Source organism: Gossypium arboreum, chromosome 2 (genome assembly GCF_025698485.1).
Source record: "Gossypium arboreum isolate Shixiya-1 chromosome 2, ASM2569848v2, whole genome shotgun sequence".
NCBI classification, from domain to species: Eukaryota; Viridiplantae; Streptophyta; class Magnoliopsida; order Malvales; family Malvaceae; genus Gossypium; species Gossypium arboreum.
The window spans coordinates 113,048,032-113,075,439 of NC_069071.1; the positions used below are offsets into that span (position 1 = coordinate 113,048,032).

Sequence of the window (27,408 nt, forward strand, 5' to 3'; positions counted from 1 at the left end):
TTACTTAAATATTTACTTCTTAAAAATAATATTTCAACTATAATTTTTTTTAATTTTACTTAATATACAATACTAACCTATAAGAACGTGTCACATGTCACATTCTTATAGGATATCATACACGAATATCACTTTTGATCAAGAAAACTTTAAATACTTAAGTAAAAAATGATATAGATTGAAACCAATTTAATAGTTTAAGTGCCATGTATCACTTATATTATATGGGTTTTGTTCAATTTTTTCGGATTAATTCTGTTTTCTTTAATTCTCTGTTTGCCATGCTGATTAGATTCTATATTGTAATTAATTAGACATATATTTGTATTTATATTGTACTTGTATCTGTATTGGAAGATAAAAATACCATAAATGTTCCTATAATAAGAACTAGATTGTCTTTTGTCTCATCTACTACAAAGTTGTCAAATTAATCTGTGACAAACTAAATAACTAAAATGGCACGTGGACTTTATGCTGATGTACAATAACAGATTTACCCATTTTTAATAAAAAAGATAAAATACAACCTCACTCTTAATATAATATTTTTTTTAGTAGTGAAACACTAAAAAGAATGAAGGGTAAAATATTGTAATTTTTAATTATAATTAAGATAAAATTACGAGACTACCCACTTCCATTCCCTTCTTTAATCATTCCTCCGACATCCCAAGACAAAATGCAGTTTGTGGAGTAGTCTTATTTATTTATTTATTATATTATATTTAAAAAAAAAAAAACACTCTTTCCTTTCCTTTCCTTCCTCCTTACCTTCCCGCTCAAACAAACCAAAAAATGAACTCCCATTCCTCGCTTCAATTCCTCTTGTTTCTCTCCCTTTCCTCCCTTTTCCTTTCCCTTTCCTCCTCCACTAACGACACGGATACCCTCACTCTCTTCCGCCGTCAAGCCGACACTCACGGCAACCTCATCTCCAACTGGACCGGCCGCGACGCTTGTTCCTCCGCCTGGCACGGCGTCGTTTGTTCCTCAACCGGTCGTGTCATTTCCCTCTCACTACCTTCCCTTTCCCTTCGTGGTCCCATTACTGCTCTTTCTCTTCTAGACCAACTTCGTATCCTCGACCTTCAAAACAATCGTTTGAACGGCACCGTTTCACCGTTAACTAATTGTTCTAACCTTAAACTAGTTTATCTTTCCGATAATGATTTCTCCGGAGACATCCCACCGGAAATTTCGCGTCTCAAAAGGTTGCTCCGACTTGATTTATCAAACAACAACATACGAGGCAATGTTCCTAAAGAAATCTCTGGTTTGAAACGGCTTATTACTCTCAGGCTTCAAAACAATGCATTAACCGGCGAAATCCCAGATTTCTTTTCTTCTTTTAAAAGCTTAAAAGAGCTTAATTTAACCAATAATGAGTTTTTCGGGCGGTTACCTGGAAGTTTACTGAAAAAATTCAGTGAAAAAAGCTTTGTAGGTAACGAAGGTCTTTGTGGATCAAACCCATTTCCGGTTTGTTCTTTTACAGGTTCTCCTCCGTTGGATACGCCGACCCAAACAGTTCCATCGAACCCAAGTTCAATGCCGAGAACACCTATAATTGAACAAGAGAGACCCAAAGCACATAAAGGGTTAACCCCTGGTGCTATAGTTGCAATTGTTGTGGCGAATTGTGTGGTGTTTTTGGTAGTGGTTTCTTTTGCAGTGGCTTATTTCTGTGGGAGAAACAATGGGGAAATTGTTTGGAAGTCCGGGAGTGATGGTGGGAAAAGGAGTAGCTATGGAAGTGAAAAGAAAGTATATGCAAATGGTGGATTACCAGAGCCTGATAGTGATGGAACCAATGCAACAGATAGGAGTAAGCTTGTTTTTTTCGAAAGAAGGAAACAATTTGAATTAGAAGATTTGTTGAGAGCTTCAGCTGAAATGCTTGGGAAAGGAAGTTTAGGAACAGTTTACAAAGCAGTGCTTGATGATGGCTGTACTGTTGCTGTCAAGAGACTTAAAGATGCAAATCCATGTCCAAGGAAAGAATTTGAACAATATATGGATGTAATTGGGAAAATTAAGCATCCCAATGTTGTGAAATTGAGAGCTTATTATTATGCTAAAGAAGAAAAGCTTCTTGTTTATGATTATCTCCCTAACGGTAGCTTGCATTCACTTCTTCATGGTAATGTCATTAAACTCATCATTTAAATGCATTGAGGGTTTTGATGGGAGTTTAATTGTTTACCCTTCTTTGTGTTTGAAAAACAGGGAACAGAGGACCGGGGAGGATTCCATTGGATTGGACTACAAGGATCAGTTTGGTTTTAGGTGCAGCTCGTGGATTAGCAAAGATTCATGAAGAGTATAATACACCTAAAATCCCACATGGAAATGTGAAATCTTCTAATGTGTTGCTTGATAAAAATGGGGTTGCTTTAATTTCTGATTTTGGGTTGTCTTTACTTTTAAATCCTGTTCATGCTATAGCTAGATTAGGTGGATATAGAGCTCCTGAACAAGCTGAAGTGAAAAGACTGTCTCAAATGGCTGATGTTTATAGCTTTGGGGTTTTATTGTTAGAAGTGCTTACAGGGAGAGCTCCATCGCAGTATCCTTCACCGACTCGGCCTCGAATCGAAGACGAAGAACCGGCAGTTGATCTTCCGAAGTGGGTTCGATCCGTTGTTAAAGAAGAATGGACAGCCGAAGTGTTTGATCAAGAGCTTTTGAGGTACAAAAACATCGAGGAGGAACTCGTTTCCATGCTTCATGTGGGGTTAGCATGTGTGGTTCCCCAGCCTGAAAAACGGCCCACGATGACCGAAGTGGCTAAAATGATCGAGGATATCAGGGTGGAACAATCACCTTTAGGGGAAGATTACGACGAATCGCGCAATTCGATCTCGCCTTCCATTGCTACCACTGAAGATGGAATTGCTGGTTACTGATCTTTTCATTGCCATTTTGCTAATGGTAAATTAATTTCCATCCTTTTATATATGCATGATCTCTTTACTGCAAATTCATCACTCTTTTCTTTTTCTGGTTCTTTCTTAGATCCTATTTGGTTGGTTTGTGCTTCTTTGTAATATTTTTTAAGTCTTTGTGTCTGGTTGTTGTTGCTGGTTAGACATGATCGTCGATGCATTGTAATGTAATTTTTGACAATTTGAACTAGTTTATCAATTATATATATCCAATGTCTAAACCCAAAGCTTATTCCAATTGATTCATGCAATCACCTATTTACCGATACGATCTTATTCGTATATAAGAAGTATTGCAAACAAAATAATATAACAAGTATTGCAAAATTGATAATTAAATTTATTTTGATTATTAAATCTGGATTCTATTAAAAATTGATAATATGATATTTTGAGATTATGTCACGTCATCATTTGAAAAATTATGCCACCCGGGGAAAAAATGCCTTATTCGAGGCTCGGCCCAATTTCTAAACACTTTATTTTTTTGTCTAACCTATTTTTTGGGCTTATATTTTTACTCAAACTCTCTCATTTTTTGAGTGGTCCAGCCTATAGACAGGTCTGATGGAGGATGAGATTAATTGCTTTTGGATTTAAAAACAGTGGTAATAATGAGATTAAAATAAAAGATAGGTTAAAGTATAAGTTTAATCACTTATGAAATATTTAAATCACGTTTTAATCATCAAATTTTATAAATCACTACAATAAATATTCTCTATAACAGTCTCATTTATCTGTTAAGATTTTGTCTGTTATAAAGGGATGGTTGTTATAAACATATAACAACTTGCTGTTATAGAAAAATAATTGTTGTAAACTATCGAATAAAGAAAACGGGAATCGAATCAACAAAATTCAAAGACTTATAGTAGGTACGTATGTTATTGCTTTTATGCACCTTTTACTTCATATTCATTTCACGTGATTAGTTATGAAGTTGTTAATCTAACAAGTTTAATTGATTGGTATGAGTTATCAAATTAAATTAAATAATTTATCATGAGTTATTAAATTCAAATAATTACTTTAGAAATTTATGATGTTTGGAATTAATGGTAGAATATTTAATATTTTAATTTCATTCATTGAAGATTTTTTCATTTAATAAAATAATGGTTAATAGATTTTTCATGTGAAAATTTAAAAATTTATTGAAATAATATTTTAATTAAGATCATTTTATTACGGCCCCTTATCAATATTTTTGGCTTTGCCATTGCTATAGTTTGTTGTTATAAATCAAAAGTTGTAATAAAACATAGAAAATAAATTGTACTAAAAATTTGATTATTATAACGAAATGTTGTTATACCAAGTGACCGTTATAAAGAGAGATTGATCTTTCATGTAATATAATTTTGATATCTCTATGAAATTTCAATAACGGGTAATCATATTAGATGGTAACTAAATCTGAAATCAAGCTAGAACACACCTTTAAATGAGGGAAAAAGTTCTATCAAATTTACTTTTTTCATTCATAAGACTCATATCTGGAACTTTACTCGAGAGCAAGGACAAATACAAAGGAGTAGATAGGGACCTTGACCCTAAAAAAAAGAAAGAAAATTGTAGTTTTAATCCCTTACAAATGATCAAATTATAAATTAATGTGAGATAAAATTACACTTTAACCCTCGAAAAATAAAAAATTTATTTAATCCCTTAAAAATAATAAATTAATACATAATAAAATCTATATTTTGAAATCTTAAAATTTTATAATTCAATTTTACTAAGATGTGAGTGATATATTTATATATTTGTATTCCATTCATATACTTTTTAAAATTAGAAGTGCTCATGGGTTGAGTTCAAGTCGGGTCTAAATGTGATATTAATATACTTTATATTTACTCAAGCCTAACTCGACCTAGAATATGGGTCTAAAATTTTATTCAAACCCACCCATATTTGTAAAAGACTAACCAAACTCATTTTAGGCTTGTCCATTTTTATAATATTTATAATATTTTATTTTATTTTAATATTTAATAATTTTATACATTTTTATAGTCATCTTAAATTATTTTAATGTTTATATTAATGTAGTATTATGTATTTAGTATATGTTTCATTTTTTAATGTATTCTAAATTACATAATATATGTAAAAATAATATAATATAAAGTATTATAGATTTTAAAACGGGCTAGACTTAAACCTTAAATATTCAAGCCCAAAACCGATCCATATTTTAAATGGACTTATTTTTTACCCAAACTCAATTTTTGAGCATAATACTTTTGTCCAAATCCTCTCAAATTTCAAACGAAAATCTCAATATAAACAAGTAGTTGAGCTCATGAAATTAATATTTCTGACGCTTAAATTTGATTTGATTTTGGACTTGTTTGGGGTAAAAGACAAAAGGAGCCCATTTCGAGGTTGGAATTAACACAAGAAAACGTGGCCAACCAAACACGTCCCAACACCGCACAGCACCGTTACTAAAAAGTAAAAGAACATGACAGCCCATTTTTTGGTACTTCAGTTTCTAAGTTTCTGTTAACTCCCACTTACGTTTCCCTTTTGCCTGTTCCAAAACGCAAATATCACTCTAGCCTACTCGCCCCCAACGCACGTGCACCTACCCCCCATAGCCTATTATTTTTAAATCAAAACTCACTCAATTTTTAATTTTAATTATTATTAATTTTGTTCTGGTTAAAATATACCATAAGTTGTTATATTTTTAAAAATTTACAATTTAGTCATTTTATTTTATTTTAAAAAATTAGTCGTTTATTTTTTTAACTGTTGTTATTGTTTTTTATGGCATAATATCAAAAATAACCCCTAACGTTTGGTTGTTTGATCACTTTGACCTTTTATGTTTTTTTGTCAAATTAACCGCTAACGTGGCAGTCCAAATGTAATAAAATATTGACTTAGCACTATTTTGTCTTATATGCCATATCAACAAAAGATTTTAAAATTATTAAAATTGTTTTAGTTACATGGTTACTGAAATGATTTTTTATTTTAAAATATCACACCAACAAATATAATAATAAGAACGTTTTGAAAATGTTAATGATTAGATCTGAATTTTGAAATCTAAAAATAGAATGATTAAATTCTGAAAATAAAAACATAAAGACTAATTCTTGACTTTTCAAAAAATAAAAACTTATAACATATTTTAACCGTTGTGTCTTTTAATTTAGTTAATATAATTATTTTAATTAAAATATAGATATTAATTTTTCATAAAACTCTTTTTACATAAAAAAAATCAGTCAATTTTTTTATATCCACGATCATTAATTTGACTAGAATAGTCAACACCAACTAGTTAGATTAATTGATAATTAATTATGCACATTTACTGTAACACTCCTTACCCGAGACTGTTGTCAGAATCGAGCACGAGGCATTACTAAACTTAATCTATCACTTAAATAGTTTTAAATTGTTTATTTAAGCATTTCGAATGTGCTGCCATTCTGCGTCAGAGTCGCCTAAAAATTCATATCTTGAGTTCAAACTCAAATTAAGATCCGTAAATTTTTCCTAAAACTAGACTCATATATATATCTACTAATTTTTTTCATAGATTTTTGAATTGGCCAATTAGTACAGTTTATTAGTTAAAGTTTCCCCTATTTCAAAACTCGACTGCACTAACCTCTTGTTACTACAAACCATGTTTCTTCCTGTACAAAATTCATATCACTAAGCCATTTGTTTCTCTTAAAACTAGACTCAACAAGGATTATAACCATATAAAGTATACCTTCTAATTAGTTTTTTACAATTTATGGTGAATTTCCAAAGTTGAAACAGGGGTTCCAGAAATCGCTCTGACCCTGTTTCACTAAAACTCAGATATATTATGAAATATAATACCTTTACCTATTTTTCTTATTCCATAAGAAAATAGACATAATAAGATTTAATTTCATATATTATTCATCTTTAAACTATGTTTCTACAATTTTAGTGATTTTTCAAAGTTACATCATTTTTGTTACTTGAATTTGTTTTTAGGTTACTTTCACATTTTTCATAATTTTCATGTGATAATCACCATTCAATCATACATATTAATAAACATGCATATCATCGGCCATTTTTATTAGCTAATCACTAGTAAGTATTTACACATCATTCATTGTTCATATTAAACCAAAAGTAGCTAAGTTTCTATACATGCCATACACAAAACAAAACATCTAATTATACCGAGTTATTTCTTTGATAGTGTGATCGGCCTCCGACGTTTCCTTCGATCCCCGAGTGGCTAGATAAGTACTATAAGAAGAAGAAAATAAAGAGATTAAGACTAGGCTTAGTAAGCTTACAAGCAAATAAATCACAACATTCAACATAATGGATAATTATGCATAATATCATCTAACATCATAAATTTCTTTACTTTTCAATTTCTATCTTCTTTTTATTCCCTTACCTTCTTTCTTACGACCTTTCCTTTTCATAAGTATAATCTACTTTTCCTTTGCTGTTAATTCACTGTAATTTAACTCAGATCCTGACCCGTTGAACCACTCGAATACTAAGGATACTAGGGTCGCTTCTGTCTATCAATATCTCGCCAATGCCATGTCTTTGACATGGACTTACATGAATTATTCCTGTCTCCAATGCCATATATAATATGGACTTACATGGCTCAATCCTGTCTCCAAAGCCATATTTCTAATATGGACTTACATGGCTCATTTCGTTCATCTGTCAACCCTAATATCCTAACATTCCTAGGGTTCAACCGGCTTTCTAACACTTTTCCTCTGTCACTTCACCTTAAATTCGACTTTAAATATTTTCATAACATAAATATATAAATGCTGAAATTGACAATAATAATGTAAAATAAAAGAATATTGCATTTATTTACTGTAAACTTACCTCGATACAAAATGTGACTAAACTTTACAATTTAGTCCTTTACTTTTTCTTTTCCCGATCTACTCTCAATTTCGCTCTTCTTGATCTATAATAGCAAATTTAGCTTATTTAATATCAACATTTATCAAAACAACCCTTTACTCAAACTTTGGAAAAATTATATTTTGCCCTAAACTTTCACATATTTGCACTTTTTCCCCAAGGCTCGTAAATTAAACTTCATCCTATTTTCTTATGTTTTATGACATGCTGATCATTTTTCCTTCTATGACAACATCAAATTCACACACTAACATGTACTTATGACTATTAGGTATTTTTACCGATTAAGCCTTTTACTCGTTTTCACTTAAAACCAAGTAGCACAAGTTGTCTAACATAATTTAAAACCTCATATTCCATCATAAAACATCAAAATACACAAATTTCACCTATGGGTATTTTTCCAAATTTGATTCCTAACTTAAATTATTGCTAGCATAAGCTTTATCGAGCTACCGGACTTCAAAAACGTAAAGATCATTAAAAGCGGGCTTGGAATCACTTACTATGAAGCTTGAAAGTTGAAGAAACCCCAGCTATGGAGAGAGGTAAGGTTCTGCTGGTAACTTGAAGAAGATGATACAATTTTATCATCTTTTTACCTTTTATTAATGTTAATAACCAAATGACCAAAATGCCCTCCTTACTAAACTTTCAAAATTCCTTCCATGTCCTAATTTTGTCCATGAACTTAAAATTGGTCAAATTACCATTTAAGATCTCCTAATTAATATTCCAAAATAATTTCATACTAAAAACTTCTAGAATGCAAGTTTTACAAATTATTCGATTTAGTCCCTAACCTCAATTTAAGCACTTTATGCATAGAATTTTATCACGAAATTTTCGCACAATCATGTAATCATACCATGAACCTCAAAATAATAATAAAATATTTTTATTTTATTTATTTATTTATTTTTACCTTGAATTTGTGGTTTCGCAACCACTGTTCCGTTTAGGCCCTATTTCGGAATGTTACATTTACAATGTGATGAAAATAATTGCATAATAAATTTATTAAAAATTAACATGAAAATTAAATTTGGAATTTAATTAAAATGGTAAAATTAAAAGAATGTTTATTTTAGTGTATTGGATTTAAATTCTATTATATAATTATATTTTTATGGGTTTTATATAAAATATATTAAAATAATAAATATTGCTTTGTAAAAAAATTGAGTTGTGACTCGGTTGTGACTCAAACACGAGTTGTAAAACGAGTATAAAAAATACAAAAAAAATCTCGATAAATTAAAACTTATAGACTTTAATTTCTTTAAACATGTAAAAGTACAATGATGGTCTCTGTACTAAGAATTGAATTGCATTTTGCCCATTCTACTAAAAAATAGATAAATGGGTCATTTGTTAAAAAATTCATCCATTTATACTGCTAAAAATTTGTCCATATACATCCATTTATATTGCTAAAAATTTGTCCATATACGTCATCATGATACACATATGACACACCATGTATTATTATCTGATCACTAGTTTTTTACAATACGTATGAATGAAGTTAAAAAGTTTTTAACAGAAATGACCAATTTCCTCTTTGAACTAATGTATATAGACTAAGTACGGTTAATCGAACCGAACTAGTATTAACCGAACTTTTTAATCCTTTAACAGTTAACCGAACCAAAATATTTTGATTAATTCAGTCGGTTAACTGAAATTTATATATATAAATATTTTTGTTAAAACTAGTATAAAACATATAAAAATATAAATTGATAATGTTCATTTGACCGAATTAGTAATAGCCTAATACATATAATATATAATATTATTTATTAAGTTCCGTTAATTCGACTAATTATCCGATTTCGAACCGAATTAACCGTTAATCGAAATTCTAAAAAACCTTTTAATCTACCTCCAACTTAATTAGATCGGTTAACCGACTAATTAACCAAATTAGTTCAGTTCAATCAGTTAATTCAATTTTAATCGAAGTTTAAATACCCCTAATAAAGACTACTTTGCTCAATTTTTAAATAAAAAATATAATCCGACTTCTAATACTAAGTTGTCCATAATATTTTTACGCTATAATCCATGATCCAGTCCATCCAATCAAATCCATTCCGTTTTCAACACGCGCGAGACGTTTCGACTGGGCAACCAGGGTTTAACAACACCTATCAGAACATCAGGAGCAGTTTTAGAAGCTAACCGCTGGTATTGGGCACGTGAAAAACATAGAACAAATCATAATCTTCTTACCCATCTACCACCGATCGGGTACCCGTTTTCTATCTGGATCCATTCTATTTTTCTTTAAATTTATATAAATATCTATCTATAACAATACTCATAATTTAGATATATTGACTTTTTTTTGGGCGAAAATTATGTTTTTTTAATTAATTTTTAAAGAATATTTACTATTTTTAAAAGATAAATAAATATTTTAAAAGGATAATTAGATTTTTTAAAAATTAATTTTTATACCATTTGATTTTTAATACCAATTAAGGTATTGTTTGATAATTACTGAAAATTAGCAATTTAATTAGGAAGCAACAAATATTATTCCGATGTATTTATGTCTTTTTGGGTAATTTGATAAATTTTTAAAAATACATACATAACATGTGAATTATAAGATTTGAACTCAAGATATTATGGCATTGACTATTTCAACCAAACCCGCATTTCAACCTTAACACGAGAATTGTTTGAAAATACAATAGGGATGAGTTTGGATGTAAAGGAGTTATTAATGAAAGTGTAATTAGTAGGGTAGTAATTACATCATTTTATAATTACAAGAAATTCTAATTCACTAGACGTGTTTGACTCGTAGGGTGTAATTATATTGTAATTTCCTATGCCATATTTGGTAGTTTAAACTGTAATTACATAATTATATAATTTCAAATTCTAAAAAATATCAATAATATTTGATAACAAATCCTTTATACAAAATAATACAAAATTTAAAAATTATCCAAAAATATTCTATAATGCAATTATTATAAAATTAAGAAGAAAAATAACTATTCTAAGCAATTTTATCTAATTACTCTAATATTTTATTTTTGTAGGGTTGTTTCCAAAATAATTAATAATAAATATTATGTAACTTAATTAGTTATTTAGTATATCAAAATGCACAGTGAAGCCGGAAGAATTTTTAGACGAGCGAAATAAAATTTTAATTTTTAATAGTTTATGTCTTTATAATTTTTAAAGGATTAAATTAAATTTTAGAGGGTTAAAGTGTAATTTTACCTTTACTAATTTAAAATTTTTTAGAGGGCCAAATTAACAATTTTTCATTTTAGAGGAGCCGGACCTGCCACCCCTTTGAATTCGCCTTTGTCAAAATGTATGGAAAATTATCTCCCCCCAATACAAAATTTAAATTATTTAAATGATATTAATAAAATAACATATAATTATATTTTAAAATAGAATATCTCTTAAAATTAAATAATATTATTATATGAACATATTTTTTTTTAAATTTAAATCATGTACGAAATGTTAGAAAGTCACGGATTCTTGTCTTGATTAGTTCAAATCGAATAAATTATTAAAAATTAAAAAAATTAAATAATTACTAAATCTGGTAATCACTAATTTAGCTAGTTTTTAGCTTAGTTTAATTTAGACAGTATCAATTCTTGTTTTAATCAGTATTATAGGTTGTTATCATATATGCTCTCTTTTTATATAATACTTAAAATTACCTGCAGTTTTTCTCTAACCTTTAAATAGGAGGAGAATGTGCTTTAATCTACTTGAACTCACATATTTCTACACTGACAATAAAATCGAACTACACGAACTACACCCGAATATTTGATGTGGACTCAATTGAAAACATATATTTTTAATAACTTTCGGTCTTGTCCAATCCAAAATTTTGCAAACAAAATAAAATATTTCGGATCCAAATTTGACCCGAGTCAGAAGAGAAAATTAAAAAAAAAAAAAGGTAAAAAACCGAATGGTTGTGGTGGACCGGCACCAGGTTTCCTGTACTTCCACAAAAAAGAAAGTTTTACTCTCAAGAACAAAAGCATATTCTTTGATTTCAAAGCGTTTAATTTTTAAGGGAAAATAATCAAGGCTCTTCATTAGAGGATTCTCTGTCAAAGGAAAATCGAACTGTTTTTCTTTCTGTTTTAATCGGCGAAAAAGAAAATGCATTCGACTCATCTGTTACTCGAAGAGCCAATCAGGATGGCTTCAATCCTGGAGCCGTCGAAGGCTGTAAGTTTTTCAATTTCAATTCAATCTGTTTTTAGGTGGAAGCTGTTCGGATCCGAGTAGATTTGGATTTTGATTCGTTTTTTTTTTCATTTTTCTCAGAGCTTTTTTCCGGCAATGACGAAGATAGTGGGAACTTTAGGTCCAAAATCTCGATCCATTGAAGTCATTTCCGGTTGCCTTAAAGCTGGAATGTCTGGTAGTGTATTTGTTGCATCCATCTTCATTTTATAATTATGTATTGGAATTTGTTGCCTCAAACTCTAGTTTTATACAATTTTTTTGTTTTGGATAGTGGCTAGGTTCGATTTCTCATGGCATGATCCGGAGTATCATCAGGAAACATTAGAAAATTTGAAGGCTGCCGTTAAGCTCACTAAGAAGCTTTGTGCGGTATATTCTTTGTATTTTGGTTGATATTTGTTAGTTATTTACTTTTTCTTTGCTTATTTGCTCTGTTTTAATGCGAAGTATTAAGTGTAAACTTTAGTTTTCAGCTGGAAAGAGAATCTTTTTGAAAAGTTTTTTTATGTGAATTTTGCGAGCAATTTTGTGGCTTACTCCAGGCGGAGGGACTTGACTGTCCTTTGATTGCTTTGATGGAGTCATGGAGATTATGGAAATTAAGAAAATAAAGTGATTTCTATTTTGTTCTTTTTTTTCAGGTTATGTTGGATACTGTGGGTGCTGAGATGCAAGTTGTTAATAAAAGTGAGAAAGCTATCTCACTTGAGGCAGATGCTACCGTTGTTTTGACACCGGATAAAGGACAGGAGGCCTCTTCAGAATTATTGCCAATCAACTTTGATGGACTGTCGAAGGTACAAACCTTGCATGCTGCCTCTCATTGCATTTTGCGTATCCCATGTTTGTCACCCTTAAAAAGCATCTGCATAAGCCTTGTTTTAATGCCCTTTGGTTCCGAGGTTTAAGGCACAATGTCTTTTGATTGCCTGATTCCGTTGTCCATGACTACATTTATAGATTTATATACCGAGTTCCCTTTAATTAGGGGTTGGGATGCATGCATTTGCCTTTGCACAATGATTATGGATTCTTGGTACAAGAAATTTAGCGTGTCAACATTTTCCAGTTAGTTCAAAGGAATTTGTATTTGCTGGTGGTTGTCCTGTTTCTTCATTCAACCTTATGATAAAGCCATCAAATTTGATTTTTTGCAGGCAGTGAAGAAGGGAGACACTATTTTCATTGGTCAGTACCTGTTTACTGGGAGTGAAACCACGTCTGTATGGCTGGAGGTAAGTAAAGTGGAACCAGATATGTGCATATCTTTCTCTTTGTTTTTGTGTGAAGATCGTTTTCTGTTATTTGAACAATTCGTATGCACCTACCAATAGCCTAAACTGCGACTGAAAATTTGCAGGTTAGTGAGGTAAAAGGAGATGATGTGGTTTGTGTGATTAAGAACTCTGCAACATTGGCTGGGTCATTGTTCACTTTGCATGGCTCTCAAATTCGTATTGGTTTGCCTACCCTCACTGATAAAGACAAGGAGGTAAGTTTGCCCTTGATTTTTACCTTTAAAGATGAAAGTAATGGGGAAAGTAATCTCCCTCTTAGTAAGTTTTAGCTTGACGCCCTGCTTTTTTCCATGTAACTCTTTTCTGACCTGGTAATACTTACTTCAGGTTATAAGTACTTGGGGAGTTCAAAACAAAATTGACTTTCTCTCACTATCATACACACGACATGCAGAAGATGTTCGCCAAGTACTGCCTATCCTATATTTGTTGGTTTCTTTTTTCTTTCTTTACTGTTTCTGCATTTATCTGACTGCATGATCTTTATAGGCTCGTGAATTCCTTTCAAAGTTGGGTGACCTCTATCAGACACAAATATTTGCAAAGATTGAGAACATAGAGGTGCATTACTTGTATTTACAGAGAACAATAAATATGCAGGTTTTGATAGCACATGCTGCTAATAAGAATATGACACTAATGTTTTTTATTTTTCAGGGATTAAACCATTTTGATGAGATTCTTCAGGAAGCAGATGGTATCATTCTTTCCCGTGGAAATTTGGGCATTGATCTCCCACCTGAGAAGGTTGGTTTTGTAAATTGAATATGTTGTATTAGTTATTCTTCAAATAGTATCTTGTTGAATGATGGATCATTTAGTCTATTCCACCATGTTTAACCTTGTAAATGCTTATTAGCTGCCTCACATTCTTGGTCGTAGTTTCACACGTGTAATTTAGTCTGATACATGTATGTAGTGTCTAATGTCATTAGAGCATGCCGCTAATTACTTCTTTCTTTGCAGGTGTTCTTATTTCAAAAAGCTGCTCTTTATAAGTGTAACATGGCTGGAAAGCCTGCAGTCGTCACTCGTGTTGTGGACAGTATGACTGACAACCTGAGGCCAACTCGTGCTGAGGCAACTGATGTTGCCAATGCTGTTCTTGATGGTATATTATTGTGGACTCTCCTTTGGACTTTGTTCATTGATATATCTTTCAATTGGGTTTTGATGCCATATCTGGTTGCCGCCACTCCAGCACCCACAATGCAGGACTTAAACACATCTTCTAATTATCCCATTTTCTTTTGGCTGTAGGAAGTGATGCGATTCTTCTTGGTGCTGAGACCTTGCGTGGATTATACCCCGTTGAAACCATTTCTACTGTTGGCAAAATTTGTGCTGAGGTAATTTCTCTGTCTATAAATGTGCTTACTTGAATATTTTTGGAGACTGTGGCTTGCTGTTTGGACTGCTTGTAGACCTGATTGATCTCAGCCTAGTATGCTTTTGACTCACAAAACTTGCTCACATAGACATTGTAGACATTGCTCATATATTTTTGACTTCCTAGTAGTTGTTTGGGGACCTGTGCAGCTGTCTATATCTGGTTCATAAGGGGTAAAAAGCATTGCACTTTTTTGTGTTTTTCCTGTGGATGAAAAATGTATCCTTTTCAAGGAAGAGTCATATTCTTACCTGTTTCTCCAATCAACTTATTGTCTTTGGCTATGGTTTTACTAGCTTTCTAAACTAAGGGAAACCTACCTATTTTCTCATATTCTTCCTTTGGTGATGACCCGTCTGCAGAAATTTGACTTTCTACCATGCTAACCAAAAACCCGTGTTGGTGCTTTTTTTATGCAATAGCTTATAATTCGCGTATCAACTTTTGATTTGGGATTCGGATGATTTACGTTGTTGCATATTGCATCATGATTCATCAACTGGCCATGCTTGTCTGTCTATAAGAATCATGGATCACTTAATCTTCTGTAACTGTTAAAATCAGAAGTCAATAATATTTCTAATCCATTTCCTAGGCATTTTAGCTGTGTGTTTTTTTGTTTCTATTTAAATTTCCCAGGCAGAGAAGGTATTCAACCAGGACATGTATTTCAAGAAGACTGTCAAATATGTTGGAGAGCCAATGACCCACTTGGAATCCATTGCTTCCTCTGCGGTATTTCTTCTTTCCCAGTGCTGCTTTTTGTATTCTTGCCACATTAGTCTTTACCAACTTTAGCTAAACAACTGTGCATCTGCAACTTTGTTCTGATAGCATGAATTTCTTGTTTAGGTACGAGCAGCAATTAAGGTGAAGGCATCAGTTATTATATGTTTCACATCCTCAGGAAGAGCTGCTAGGTATTCCCATCGCACATCTTGATTTATTTTAGTTATATATCTGAGCTGTTCTTTTCTTTTCTCAGCAGTTACCTCCCTATTTTGTTTCTATGAACTCTAATCCCTTGTCGAAGCTGTAATACTAATGTTCTACATTATGCATACCTTGCTTCATTTATGTCGCAACTGTATTCCATGCATATACCAGATTGATAGCAAAGTACAGGCCAACGATGCCAGTTCTCTCAGTTGTCATCCCTCGCCTTAAGACGAATCAATTAAAGTGGAGTTTCAGTGGGGCCTTTGAGGTATGTTCACCCTGCATCCAAGAAGTCCGAATAACCACTTAAAAGTGAATTTTTCTTGTTTTATAATGATCTGCAGTAGTCATCTAACAGAAAAAGCCGGAGTAATTTTATGTTGCAAGTTAATTTTTAGTTCGGTCATCATAAGACCGTCAATGGAATGTTTATTTCAGTTTAAACATTTGTGTTGTTTCTAACGGGACTATATCTTTTTGTTGGCAATCATTCAGGCAAGGCAATCCCTAATTGTCAGAGGTCTTTTCCCTATGCTCGCTGATCCACGACATCCTGTAAGTACTGCTTTGTAGTCACTGTAACCGTGTTCTTTAAGACCAAAAGAAACTTTTATATCTATATTCTATACTAATAGATTGTAGCAGAGAACTTATACAATTCTGCCTCGTTTTCTGCAGGCAGAGTCTACAAGCGCATCAAATGAGTCAGTTTTGAAGGTTGCACTTGACCACGGGAAGGCTGCCGGAGTTATTAAGTCACATGACCGAGTCGTAGTTTGCCAGAAGGTCGGAGATGCTTCTGTTGTGAAGATTATTGAGCTCGAAGATTAAACTTATGTTAGTTTCTCTCCTTTCCGAATCTGATTTTTGAAAGCGATGAATGACTTTATATAGCACCTGTGAGGTATTGGCTCCAGGTTTTGGTGGATTTGAAATTGTGTTAAGAATGCATACACTATTTTAAGTCTCATAAAAGGGAAATATGGCCCATAATCCCATAATTAGCTAATGGGAAAAGGCAAAAGAACAACCCCATTTTTTCCTTGATTCAGTGGTAAATAAAGATATTGGATCAGTTAGAGTACTGAAATGCAATTCTGGCTGTAATCATTAAAAAAAAAAAGGCTTAATATACAGATTGATCCCTGAACTTGAAAGCTTTGCTCGAATTAGCCCCTAGATCTTTTTTTTCTCACATTGGCCTTTTAGGTTTGCATCTGTTATACAAATTGGTTTCTATGGTTAACATCGTTAGTTTTTTAATAATTGGGTGATGTGGCTAAATACGGAGGTGACACATGGATAAACACGGTAATAACACGTCTTTCTCTTTAAAATTTCAAAAAGAGTTCAATAATTTGATAGAAGAAAAAGTCTAAAGGCTAATTTGAGAAAAAATTGTTAAATTTAAATGCCAATTAAGCGTTAAAAAATCCCAAATGGGGTATCTGTTTGACACAGTAATGGGTTTTTGTGGGCTATAGTTTGTGGGTTAATTGCTTAATGATAAATTGAGAAGAAAATCGCCACGTGGTTTATCCACTTGGCATGATTCAGTGCACTATTTTTCATTTCTCCTAGACACGCTATTTCCCTTGAAATTTCACATGCAAAATATCTTTTAACAATAAAATTAGTCTTATTGTTTTTTTTTTTCATTAAAATGTTGTTTCACAATTCTTATATTTGCATGTAAAGATTTCGACCTTAAACCAGGTTTTTAAAATTGAATCGGTAGTCAAATTGATTAAGTTATCGATTCGTTGATCCAATTTATTTAAACTGTTTGATTAATAAATTATTAAAAATTAATAAAAAATAAAAAAATATTAAAAATTGGTTCAATTGTCTATTCGGCCAGTTTTTCAATCAATTGAATCGGTCCATATTAGTTCAACCGGTTTAAAGCTTTTCTCTGGATTAATACTTTGATTAGTTTGCAGCCTTTAAAAACAGCGGTAGTAACGAAATTAGTTATTGTAAAGGTGAGATTAAAATTAGTGTTGAGATATGTTTTTGAATTTATTCACAAAGGTAACGATAAAATAAATTACGATAAAAAGATAAGAATGTTGTGATTATACCCTGCACCACACCATAGTCTTACCATCCAAATAGTCTTGTGATTGCACAAATTCCAATCCCAATCACGTTACACTGACGCTAATAAGTGATCCAAAGGAACCCTAAGCCAACCCTTTGCTCCTCTATCAGTCTTCTCTATAACCTCTACAACCATCTACACCACTATAGTCCGATAACTCTTTATCCCACAAGAATAAAAAAGTACCTTTCTTGTCATCTTTCTTCCTTTGATCCACATGAAGTAATAGTAGGCTAAAGGGTTAAAGATTGAAAATGTTGTTCCTCAAGTAACCTCTACAATCATCTACACCATTATAGTCCAATGACTCTCTATCACTCAAGAATAAATGGATATCTTTCTTGTCATCTTTCTTCCTTTGTTGTTGATTCTTACAATCTACATAAAGTAATAATAGACTAAAGGGTTAACAGATTGAAAATGTTGTTGAGGAAATTATGATAATAATAGACAAGATTGAAATAAATTTACTCTCTAATTTTGTATAGGTGTTTTTCTGGAAAACAACATAGGTAATATAGATAAATTTGAACTTCTTATATCAAAAAGCGCCTGTGGCCTAATGGATAAGGCGTCTGACTTCTAATCAGACGATTGTGGGTTCGAGTCCCACCAGGCGTGTTTATTTTTATTTTCTCATCAAAACTTTTTGTCAAATATCAGAATTAGTCCCTACAGTTCACGAAGGTTGTAGAATTAGTCCCAATGTTATTTACTTTTTTAGGTACACCCATGCGTTTATTTTTTGCATCAAAACTTTTTGGTCAAATTTCAGACTTAATCCCTACAATTTACGAAAGTTGTATAATTAGTCCTAATGATATTTTATTAAATTAAATCAAATACATATAATATCCATATTATCTTTTGGTTTTTAAATATTTATATTTATAATTTAATATTTAATAATTATATCTTATTTATTAAAATCTTATATATAGGCACATAACTTTTTAAAATATTTATATCAAAGCATTAAATATTACTATAGAATTAATTTTTATGTGTTATTAATTACATAATATATAAAAATAATATAATATAACATAAATATATTATTCAAAAAATATATAACATAGGCATAATGATAAATTTAGCCATCAATGTTTACATATTCATCTATTTGACCATTTTTTTAAAGCTAAATTTGGCCATTAACCTTTCAAAAAAAGTTAAAATCGCTTTTATTTAACGAAAATGCTAACTAAAACATTAGTTTTGCAACATTGCTGGTGTGGTAACCTACGTAACGGTCTGCATGCAGTTCATGTTAACATGACACTATTTGTTTTATATACCACACCAACCAATAATTTAAAATTTATAAAAAAAATAAAAATATAAAAAAATGTTCATAAAAATCCAAAAAAAAAAGAGGTTGAAGTACATGTGGATTATCATGTAGGTTGTCACGTTTAAAAATTTAATATTTTAATAAGTATTTACGTTAAAAAAATCATTTTGATTCTTTTTTTAAAATGTTGATGGTATTAACTCTTTTTAAAAATTGAGGGTCAAATTGGAAAAAGATATAAACGTTAAAAGGCTAAACTTGATATTATGCCTATAATATATTATAAACATTAAAAATGGGTCGAGCCGGGCTTGAACCTTGAATGTTCAAGCTTAAGCTTGGACTATATTTTAAATGGGCCTATCTTATTTACCAAATTCATTTTTCAAATTCAATTTTTTTACACTAAACTCTTCTAAATTTCAAACGAGCCTTTGAGTCTTTATATTCATTACTTGGAATTGAACAAAAACAAATATGATATGTATAAACAAATGAAGAAATATAATATGCACCAAAACATTATTATTTATTAAAACGATAATCCAATAAACAAATATAAATATATAGAGACTTATGGTATATTTTAATGAATAATTAAACAAAAAAAAAGATATATATGACGTCCTCGGATAGTTTACCTTTTTCAATCTTTCCGCTCTTGATCGCATTCTCAATTATTTCACGGGATAGAATAATGTTTACAAAATTTTTAGTCGTGTTTTCAATTAGATTTGATTATGGGTTGGGCCGATTTAAAGTTTTAGGTTCGTTTTTAAGGTTTGGGTCTAGTTTGGCTTGAAAACTGAATAAATTTTTACCAAAGCCTAGCTTAAATTAAAAATACTAAACTCGAGTCCCATCCAATCCACTCATATTAATTTTTTTTGATTACTTTTTATATAAAAACAAATATTTTTTAGTATTATGCATGTCCGTTTTATGGTTTATGTTCGGGGTTTCTGGCTACCCCTATCAACAATATTGTTTTCAAAGTTTGAACCTATATTTCTGATTAGTTATTATTGTTCAAGAAAATATCGAAGTAAAATACAATAATATTAATCAACAATCTAAATTTATCTCCATAGCTTCTCAATAATATGTTTGTTATGTCACAAATTGAAAATAACCTAACTTAACTTAAGGAATTTAATAATTATTGTTTGATGAGGACTGGAATTTTAGAATTTGAAAAGCACAATGACTAAAAATGAACAAATAAAAGTATAAGGACTAAATCCATAACTTTTCTAAGTACACAGACTAAGCAGAATTTAACTTTTCAAAATTCAAGTTTAATTGTTAACACAATTAAAATTATCTTGTTAAATTTATGTTTATTGCAACATCATTTCTTTAACGAGTGAGTATTATTTTTATTTCAAAATGTCACGCTAATAAATTTTAACAAAAAAAATTAACACCGTTAACAATTGGATCTGGAATTTGAAATATGAAAATACAGAGACTAAGTTTCTTGAAATAAAAGTATAATGACTAAATTAAATATTTTTAAAAAGAATAGGGACCTATAACAATTTTAACCATAATTTACTAATGATGGCACTCTTATAATTAGTGTAATAACAAACTAGTCCCAATTCTTATACTTTCTATCAATTTAACCTTAATTCTATGTAAAAACTATTTTATAAATCAAATTTATTTGAAAAATTAGAAAATTATAAAAAATAGAAATTTTAATAATCTATAAAATTTATAAATACATAAAAATAAAAATTAAATGAAAATTTTAAAAGCTATTCAATTTTGAATTTTGAAACTTTTTATTTTTGATTATTTGTAGTTTTATAGAAAAAGTTATCCAATTTTATGTATATTTTATTTTATATATTTAAATTTCTATATAAATTTTAGAATCTTTAAATTTTAAAAGAATTTTGATTTTTTATAATTTTATATAGAATTAGGGATAAATTGATAAAAACATAAAGATTAAGGACTAAAATTATTATTATACCAATTAGAAAAATACTGCAGTTATTTCACTTAACGGTGGGAGGACAAAAAAAGGCAATCACAAAAACATTAGCGACCAAATAGTTATTTTTCAAAGTGAAGTGATCAAAACGAAAACATATACATAGTAAGTGACTATTGATGTAATTTACCCTAAAAAATAAAAACTGTGAAAATCATATGGTTGGAACCTTGTGATGGGCGGAACCAGATTTCCTGTATTTTCTACAAAAAAAAAAAAAATTACACTAAGAACAAAAGCATATTCTTTGGTTTCAAAGCGTTTAGGTTTTACGGAAGCCAAAGAATAAAAAAAAAATCCCTCGTCCTCTTAACGCTAAAGCTCGGTTAAACGATTTTCAGTCAAAAAAAGGGAAATCGATTTTTTTTTTTTGGTTGTAATCGGCGAAAAAGATGCATTCGACTCATCTGCTACTCGAAGAGCCAATCAGGATGGCTTCAATCCTGGAGCCATCGAAGGCTGTAAGTATTTCACTTCCGATTTCAATTCAATCTGTTTTTAGCTTTCGTTTTTACGAGGAAGCTGTTCGGATCCGAGTAGATTTGGATTTTGATTCGTTTGTTTTTGTATTTTTCTCAGAGCTTTTTTCCGGCAATGACGAAGATAGTGGGAACTTTAGGTCCAAAATCTCGATCCGTGGAAGTTATTTCCGGTTGCCTTAAAGCTGGAATGTCTGGTACTGTATTTGTTGTATCAATCTTCATTTTATAATTATGTGTTGGAATTTGCTGCGTCAAACTCTAGTTTTATACATTTTTCTTGTTCTGGACAGTGGCTAGGTTCGATTTCTCGTGGCATGATCCGGAGTATCATCAGGAAACTTTAGAAAATTTGAAGGCTGCCGTTAAACTCACTAAGAAGCTTTGTGCGGTATGTTCTTTGTGTTTTGGTTGATATTTATTAGTTATTTAACTTTTCCTTACTTCCTTGCCGAATTGTCTGTCTTAATGTAAAGTATAAAGTGTAAACTTTGATTTCAGCTGGAAAAAGAATACGCTTCCTTATGTTTTTCCTTTTGAAATGATTTTTTTAACTTCCTTTTTGTTGTTTTAAAGCTGGCTTTTAAGCTGTCGAGCTGATGATCTGACCTTTGAGTCAGTGTATAAATACTTGTTAAGCTGTTGAGCTGCTGATGAAAATTACCTTCGCATTTCTTTTTTTGTTTGCATCATTCTTGTGCTATACTCCTATCCTCTCTGTTCATATCAGTTTACTTTCTTGAAGATTCTTGATCTAGCGCTAGTTTTCTAATAATACTGTCCTTTGATTGCATTGATGGAGAAAATGGAATTTAAGAAAATAAAGTGCCTTCTATTCCCCCACCCCCCTTTTCCAGGTTATGTTGGATACTGTGGGTGCTGAGATGCAGGTTGTTAATAAAAGTGAGAAAGCCATCTCACTTGAGGCAGATGCTACAGTTGTTTTGACACCAGATGCAGGACAGGAGGCCTCTTCAGAGTTATTGCCAATCAACTTTGATGGATTGTCGAAGGTACAAACCTAGTCCACTACCTCTCATTTCATTTTGTGCATCCCATGATGTACTCCCTGAAAAAAGTTATCTGCATAAGCCTTGTTTTCTTGCCCTTGGGTTCCGAGGTTGAAGGCACAATGTCTTTTGAATGCCTGATTCCATTGTACGTTCATAGATTTATATACTGAGTTCCCTTCCTTTAGGGGTTGGGAAGCATACATTTGCCAGTGCACAATGATTATGGATTCGTGATCCAGGAAATTTAGTGTGTCAACTTTTTCCAGTTAGTTCAAAGGATTTTGTAATTGCTGGTGGTTATCCTGTTTATTCATTCAACCTTATGATAAAGCCTTCAAAATTGATTTTTGCAGGCAGTGAAGAAGGGAGACACTATTTTCATCGGTCAGTACCTGTTTACTGGGAGTGAAACCACATCTGTATGGCTGGAGGTACTTAAAGTCAAACCAGATATGAGTACATAAAGTTCTTTTTCTTTTATTTTACTACCTATTTGTTGGTTGATAAATTAAAGATTTGGACAATTCGTTTGCACCTACCAATAGCCTAAGTTGGAACTGAAAATTTGCAGGTTAGTGAGGTAAAAGGAGATGATGTGGTTTGTGTGATTAAGAACTCTGCAACATTGGCTGGGTCATTGTTCACTTTGCATGGGTCTCAAATTCGTATTGGATTGCCTACCCTCACTGATAAAGACAAGGAGGTAGGTTTGCCCTTGATTTTTGCCTTAAAAGATGAAAGTAATGGAGAAAGTGATCTCCCTCTTAGTAAGTTTTAGCTTGATGCCTTGCTCGTTTCCATGGTACCCTTTTCTGACCTGGTAATACTTACTTCAGGTTATAAGTACTTGGGGAGTTCAAAACAAAATTGACTTCCTCTCACTATCATACACACGACATGCAGAAGATGTTCGCCAAGTACTGCCTATCCTATGTTGGTTGGTTTCCTTTTCTTTTTCTTTAACGTTTCTGCATTTATCTGACTGCATGATCTTTATAGGCTCGTGAGTTTCTTTCAAAGTTGGGTGACCTCTATCAGACTCAAATATTTGCAAAGATTGAGAACATAGAGGTGCATTACTTGTATTTACGCAAAACAATGAATATGAAGGTTCTGATCGCACATGCTGCTAATAAGAATATGACACTAATGTTTTTCATTTTTCAGGGATTAAACCATTTTGATGAGATTCTTCAGGAAGCAGATGGTATCATTCTTTCCCGTGGAAATTTGGGCATTGATCTCCCACCTGAGAAGGTCGGTTTTGTAACTTGAACCTGCAGTCGCTTTACTGGTCTTATAGTTCTTATTATAGAATATGTTAGTGGTTTATATGAATACTAGAGATCCAATTTTCAGAGGGCTATGAATATGTTGTATTAGTTTTTCTACGTGATTTATCTTGTTGATTGATGGATCATACAATCTGTTCCATCATGTTTAAACCTTTTAAATGCCTTTTAGCTGCCTCGCATTCTTGGTCCTAGTTTCAAATGTGTAATTTAGTCTGATGCATGCATGTAGTGCCTATTTTCATTAGAGCTTGCCATTAATTACTTCTTTCTTTGCAGGTGTTCTTATTTCAAAAAGCTGCTCTTTATAAGTGTAACATGGCTGGAAAGCCTGCAGTTGTCACTCGTGTTGTGGACAGTATGACCGACAACTTGAGGCCAACTCGTGCTGAGGCAACTGATGTTGCCAATGCTGTTCTTGATGGTATATTATTGTGGACTCTGCTTTGGACTTTGTTCATTGATATATCTTTCAAAGTTGGGTTTTGATGCCATATCTGATTGCCGCCATCGCAGCACCCTCAATGCCGGACTTAAACACATCTAATTATCCATTTTTCTTCTGGCTGTAGGAAGTGATGCCATTCTTCTTGGTGCTGAGACCTTGCGTGGGTTATACCCTGTTGAAACCATTTCTACTGTTGGCAAAATTTGTTCTGAGGTAAATTCTCTGCGTGTCTTGTAAATGTGCTTACTTGAATATTTTTGGAGACTTGTGGCTTGCCGTTTAGTGGACTGTTTGTAGGCTTGAAATGTTCTCAGCTATGTATGCTTTTGACTCACAAGACTCACTCATATTTGACTTCCTAGTAGTTCTTTGGGACCTGTGCAGCCATCTATTCTGGTTCATAAGGGTTAAAAAGCACTGCACTTTTTTCTGTTTTTCCCGTGGATGAAAAAAGTTATCCTTCACTAGGAAGAGTCATATTCTTAGCTGTTTCTCCTGTCCAATTTATTGTCTTCGGCTGTGGTTTTACTTGCTTTCTACGCTAAGGGAAAACCCAAAAAATGGCAGCACTTCCAATACCTGTTTTCTCATACTCTTCCTTTGGCGATGAACCATTCTGCAGAAATTTGACTTTCTACCATACTAACCAAAAAAATGTCTTGGGGCTCTATGTAAGAATGTAAAATTCATGCATCAACTTTTGGTTTGGAATTCAGATGCTTTACGTTGTTGCATATTGCATCATGTTCCTTCAACTGGCCATGCTCGTCTTTGGGAATTATGGATCACTTAATCTCCTGGGAATGTTAAAATCAGTAGTAACTAATATTTCTCATCCATTTTCTAAGCATTTTCAGCTGTGTTTTTTTTTTTTCGTTTCTATTATAAATCTTGCAGGCAGAGAAGGTATTCAACCAGGACATGTTTTTCAAGAAGACTGTCAAATATGTTGGAGAGCCAATGACCCACTTGGAATCCATTGCTTCCTCTGCGGTATTTCTTCTTTCCCGGTGCTGCTCTTCGGATTCATGCCACACTAGTTTTACTAACTTTAATTATAGCTAAAACAAATGTGCTTCTGCAAACTTGTTCTGATAGCATGAATTTTCTTGTTTAGGTACGAGCAGCAATTAAGGTGAAGGCATCAGTTATTATATGTTTCACATCATCAGGGAGAGCTGCAAGGTATTCCATTGCACATTTTGATTATTTTTAATTATACATCTGACCTGTTCTTTTCTTTCAGCAGTTACTTCCCTATATTGGCTCCTTTATTTTTTTCTATTATTTCTTGTTTTGTTACTATCAAACTCTCTGAACCCTTGTCAAAGCTGTATTAGTTCCATTCTTTTACTAATGTTTTACATTATGCATACCTTGATTCATTTACGTGGCATCTAAATTCCTTGCAAATACCAGATTGATTGCGAAGTACAGACCAACAATGCCGGTTCTCTCAGTTGTCATCCCTCGCCTTAAGACAAACCAATTGAAGTGGAGCTTCAGTGGGGCCTTTGAGGTATGTCATTCACCCGGAGTCCAGGATGTCCAAGTAGCAACTTTAAAGTTAACTTTGCTTGTTTTATAATGATCTCCAGCAGTCATCTAAAAGAAGCTGGCGTAGTTTTATACTCAACTTTGATTTACATTGCTAGTTAATTTTTAGTTCGGTCTTACATGAGACCGTCGATGGAATGTTTATTTCAGTTTATTAAACATTTGTGTTGTTTCAGGCAAGGCAATCCCTCATCGTCAGAGGTCTTTTCCCCATGCTTGCTGATCCCCGACATCCTGTAAGTGCTTTATGTTCATAGTTACCGTGTTCTTTACGTTTGTTGTAGCAGAGAACTTATGTCATTCTACCTTGTTTTGTGCAGGCGGAGTCTACAAGTGCATCGAATGAGTCAGTTTTGAAGGTTGCACTTGACCATGGGAAGGCTGCCGGAGTTATTAAGTCACATGATCGAGTCGTTGTTTGCCAGAAGGTCGGGGATGCTTCTGTGGTGAAGATTATAGAGCTCGAAGATTAAACTAATGTTACTTTCTCTGCTTTGGGATTATTTTTGGAATCTGATTTGTGAAAGCGATGAATGACTATATATAGCACCTGTGGGGTATTGGCTCCAGGTTTTGGTGGATTTGAAATTGTGTTAAGAGTACATCATACGCTTTTCAAGTCTCATAAAAATTATGAATGCCATGGTAAATATGGCCCATAATCCCATATTTAGCTAATGGAAGAACAAGCCTTTTTCTCTTGAATTAGTGGTAAACTGAAATGCAATTCAGGCTGTAATCTTTATTTATTATTATTTTCATGTAATTTCGCATCATTAGACCATTATTTTTTTTCTAGCTTCAACATGACATTGCTCCCTTTTTAAATAGATCATAGATTCTTTTAATTCAGACAGCAATACTAATAAAAATATTTTCTTTTCATTTACTTTGCTTGGTCATAAAAGCAGATGAATTCAGGTATATGACATTGGAAACATTTATATTAGGAGTAGCCATAAATAACTCTGAAACAGAGATTGCAATCAAAAGCGCTTGTGGCCTAATGGATAAGGCGTCTGACTTCTAATTAGACGATTGTGGGTTCGAGTCCCACCAGGCGTGAGTGTAATGGTTCTATCTTGTTAAGATTTTGGTCTAATTTCAGATTTAGTCTCAATGGTTTTTTTGAGTAAATTCGATCAATAAAAGTTTTGGTTTAATTTCATATTTAGTCCTTACTGTTTAGTGAATTTTTGGTCAAAGTTCAGATTTAGTTCCTACGTAGTAAATAAAATAAAAAATTAAAAATTCAGGAAAAGGTAAAAGCTTATTTTCTTCTAAATATATATATGTTTATATTTTATTATTTAATAATATATTTTATTTCATAATTATAAAAATAATTAATATACATAATATTTAAAAAAGTAGACTCAAATCGTAATTAAGTAATTATACAATATATATATATATATATATATATATATATATATATATATATATATATATGTACAATGTTGA

General features: G+C 31.9%; 3 protein-coding genes, 1 long non-coding RNA gene and 2 other non-coding genes across 6 annotated transcripts; 5 read left to right on the forward strand and 1 right to left on the reverse strand.

Moving 5' to 3' along the window:
* Nucleotides 1-672: 672 nt before the first annotated feature.
* On the forward strand, nt 673-3,175 carry LOC108461216 (leucine-rich repeat receptor-like protein kinase PXC1). Its single transcript, XM_017760973.2, has 2 exons — nt 673-2,143; nt 2,230-3,175. Exons 1-2 carry the CDS (start codon nt 799-801, stop codon nt 2,907-2,909), a joined length of 2,025 nt encoding a protein of 674 aa, XP_017616462.1. The 5' UTR covers nt 673-798; the 3' UTR covers nt 2,910-3,175.
* A 3,828-nt stretch (nt 3,176-7,003) lies between these two features.
* Nucleotides 7,004-7,885, reverse strand: LOC128284124 (uncharacterized). Its single transcript, XR_008274445.1, has 2 exons — nt 7,827-7,885; nt 7,004-7,211 (listed from the first exon to the last, which is right to left on the reverse strand). It is a non-coding gene; the product is annotated as an uncharacterized LOC128284124 (long non-coding RNA).
* Nucleotides 7,886-11,771: 3,886 nt separating this feature from the next.
* LOC108467275 (pyruvate kinase 1, cytosolic) lies at nt 11,772-16,842 on the forward strand. Its single transcript, XM_017767872.2, has 16 exons — nt 11,772-12,104; nt 12,204-12,300; nt 12,397-12,494; nt 12,767-12,922; nt 13,283-13,360; nt 13,486-13,617; nt 13,751-13,831; nt 13,913-13,984; nt 14,081-14,170; nt 14,390-14,534; nt 14,684-14,772; nt 15,453-15,548; nt 15,666-15,733; nt 15,921-16,020; nt 16,248-16,307; nt 16,431-16,842. Exons 1-16 carry the CDS (start codon nt 12,036-12,038, stop codon nt 16,581-16,583), a joined length of 1,584 nt encoding a protein of 527 aa, XP_017623361.1. The 5' UTR covers nt 11,772-12,035; the 3' UTR covers nt 16,584-16,842.
* A 1,562-nt stretch (nt 16,843-18,404) lies between these two features.
* On the forward strand, nt 18,405-18,477 carry TRNAR-UCU (transfer RNA arginine (anticodon UCU)). Its single transcript has one exon. It is a non-coding gene; the product is annotated as a tRNA-Arg (tRNA).
* Nucleotides 18,478-21,288: 2,811 nt separating this feature from the next.
* Nucleotides 21,289-26,649, forward strand: LOC108467225 (pyruvate kinase 1, cytosolic-like). Its single transcript, XM_017767810.2, has 16 exons — nt 21,289-21,616; nt 21,735-21,831; nt 21,928-22,025; nt 22,492-22,647; nt 23,001-23,078; nt 23,219-23,350; nt 23,484-23,564; nt 23,647-23,718; nt 23,815-23,904; nt 24,219-24,363; nt 24,512-24,600; nt 25,285-25,380; nt 25,505-25,572; nt 25,807-25,906; nt 26,121-26,180; nt 26,265-26,649. Exons 1-16 carry the CDS (start codon nt 21,548-21,550, stop codon nt 26,415-26,417), a joined length of 1,584 nt encoding a protein of 527 aa, XP_017623299.1. The 5' UTR covers nt 21,289-21,547; the 3' UTR covers nt 26,418-26,649.
* Nucleotides 26,650-26,936: 287 nt separating this feature from the next.
* On the forward strand, nt 26,937-27,009 carry TRNAR-UCU (transfer RNA arginine (anticodon UCU)). The gene has a single exon. It is a non-coding gene; the product is annotated as a tRNA-Arg (tRNA).
* The last annotated feature ends 399 nt before the right edge of the window (nt 27,010-27,408 follow it).

Excerpts from the sequence above, each read along its gene's own strand:
- LOC108467275 (XM_017767872.2), top strand. The coding sequence starts at position 12,036 with ATGCATTCGACTCATCTGTTACTCGAAGAGCCAATCAGGATGGCTTCA. Across the intron at positions 12,105-12,203 it reads TCCTGGAGCCGTCGAAGGCT|AGCTTTTTTCCGGCAATGAC; the intron begins GTAAGTTTTTCA and ends CATTTTTCTCAG. Across the intron at positions 13,832-13,912 it reads ATGCAGAAGATGTTCGCCAA|GCTCGTGAATTCCTTTCAAA; the intron begins GTACTGCCTATC and ends TGATCTTTATAG.
- LOC108467225 (XM_017767810.2), top strand. The coding sequence starts at position 21,548 with ATGCATTCGACTCATCTGCTACTCGAAGAGCCAATCAGGATGGCTTCA. Across the intron at positions 25,573-25,806 it reads TCATCAGGGAGAGCTGCAAG|ATTGATTGCGAAGTACAGAC; the intron begins GTATTCCATTGC and ends TGCAAATACCAG. Across the intron at positions 25,907-26,120 it reads GCTTCAGTGGGGCCTTTGAG|GCAAGGCAATCCCTCATCGT; the intron begins GTATGTCATTCA and ends GTGTTGTTTCAG.
- LOC108461216 (XM_017760973.2), top strand. The coding sequence starts at position 799 with ATGAACTCCCATTCCTCGCTTCAATTCCTCTTGTTTCTCTCCCTTTCC. Across the intron at positions 2,144-2,229 it reads CTTGCATTCACTTCTTCATG|GGAACAGAGGACCGGGGAGG; the intron begins GTAATGTCATTA and ends TTTGAAAAACAG.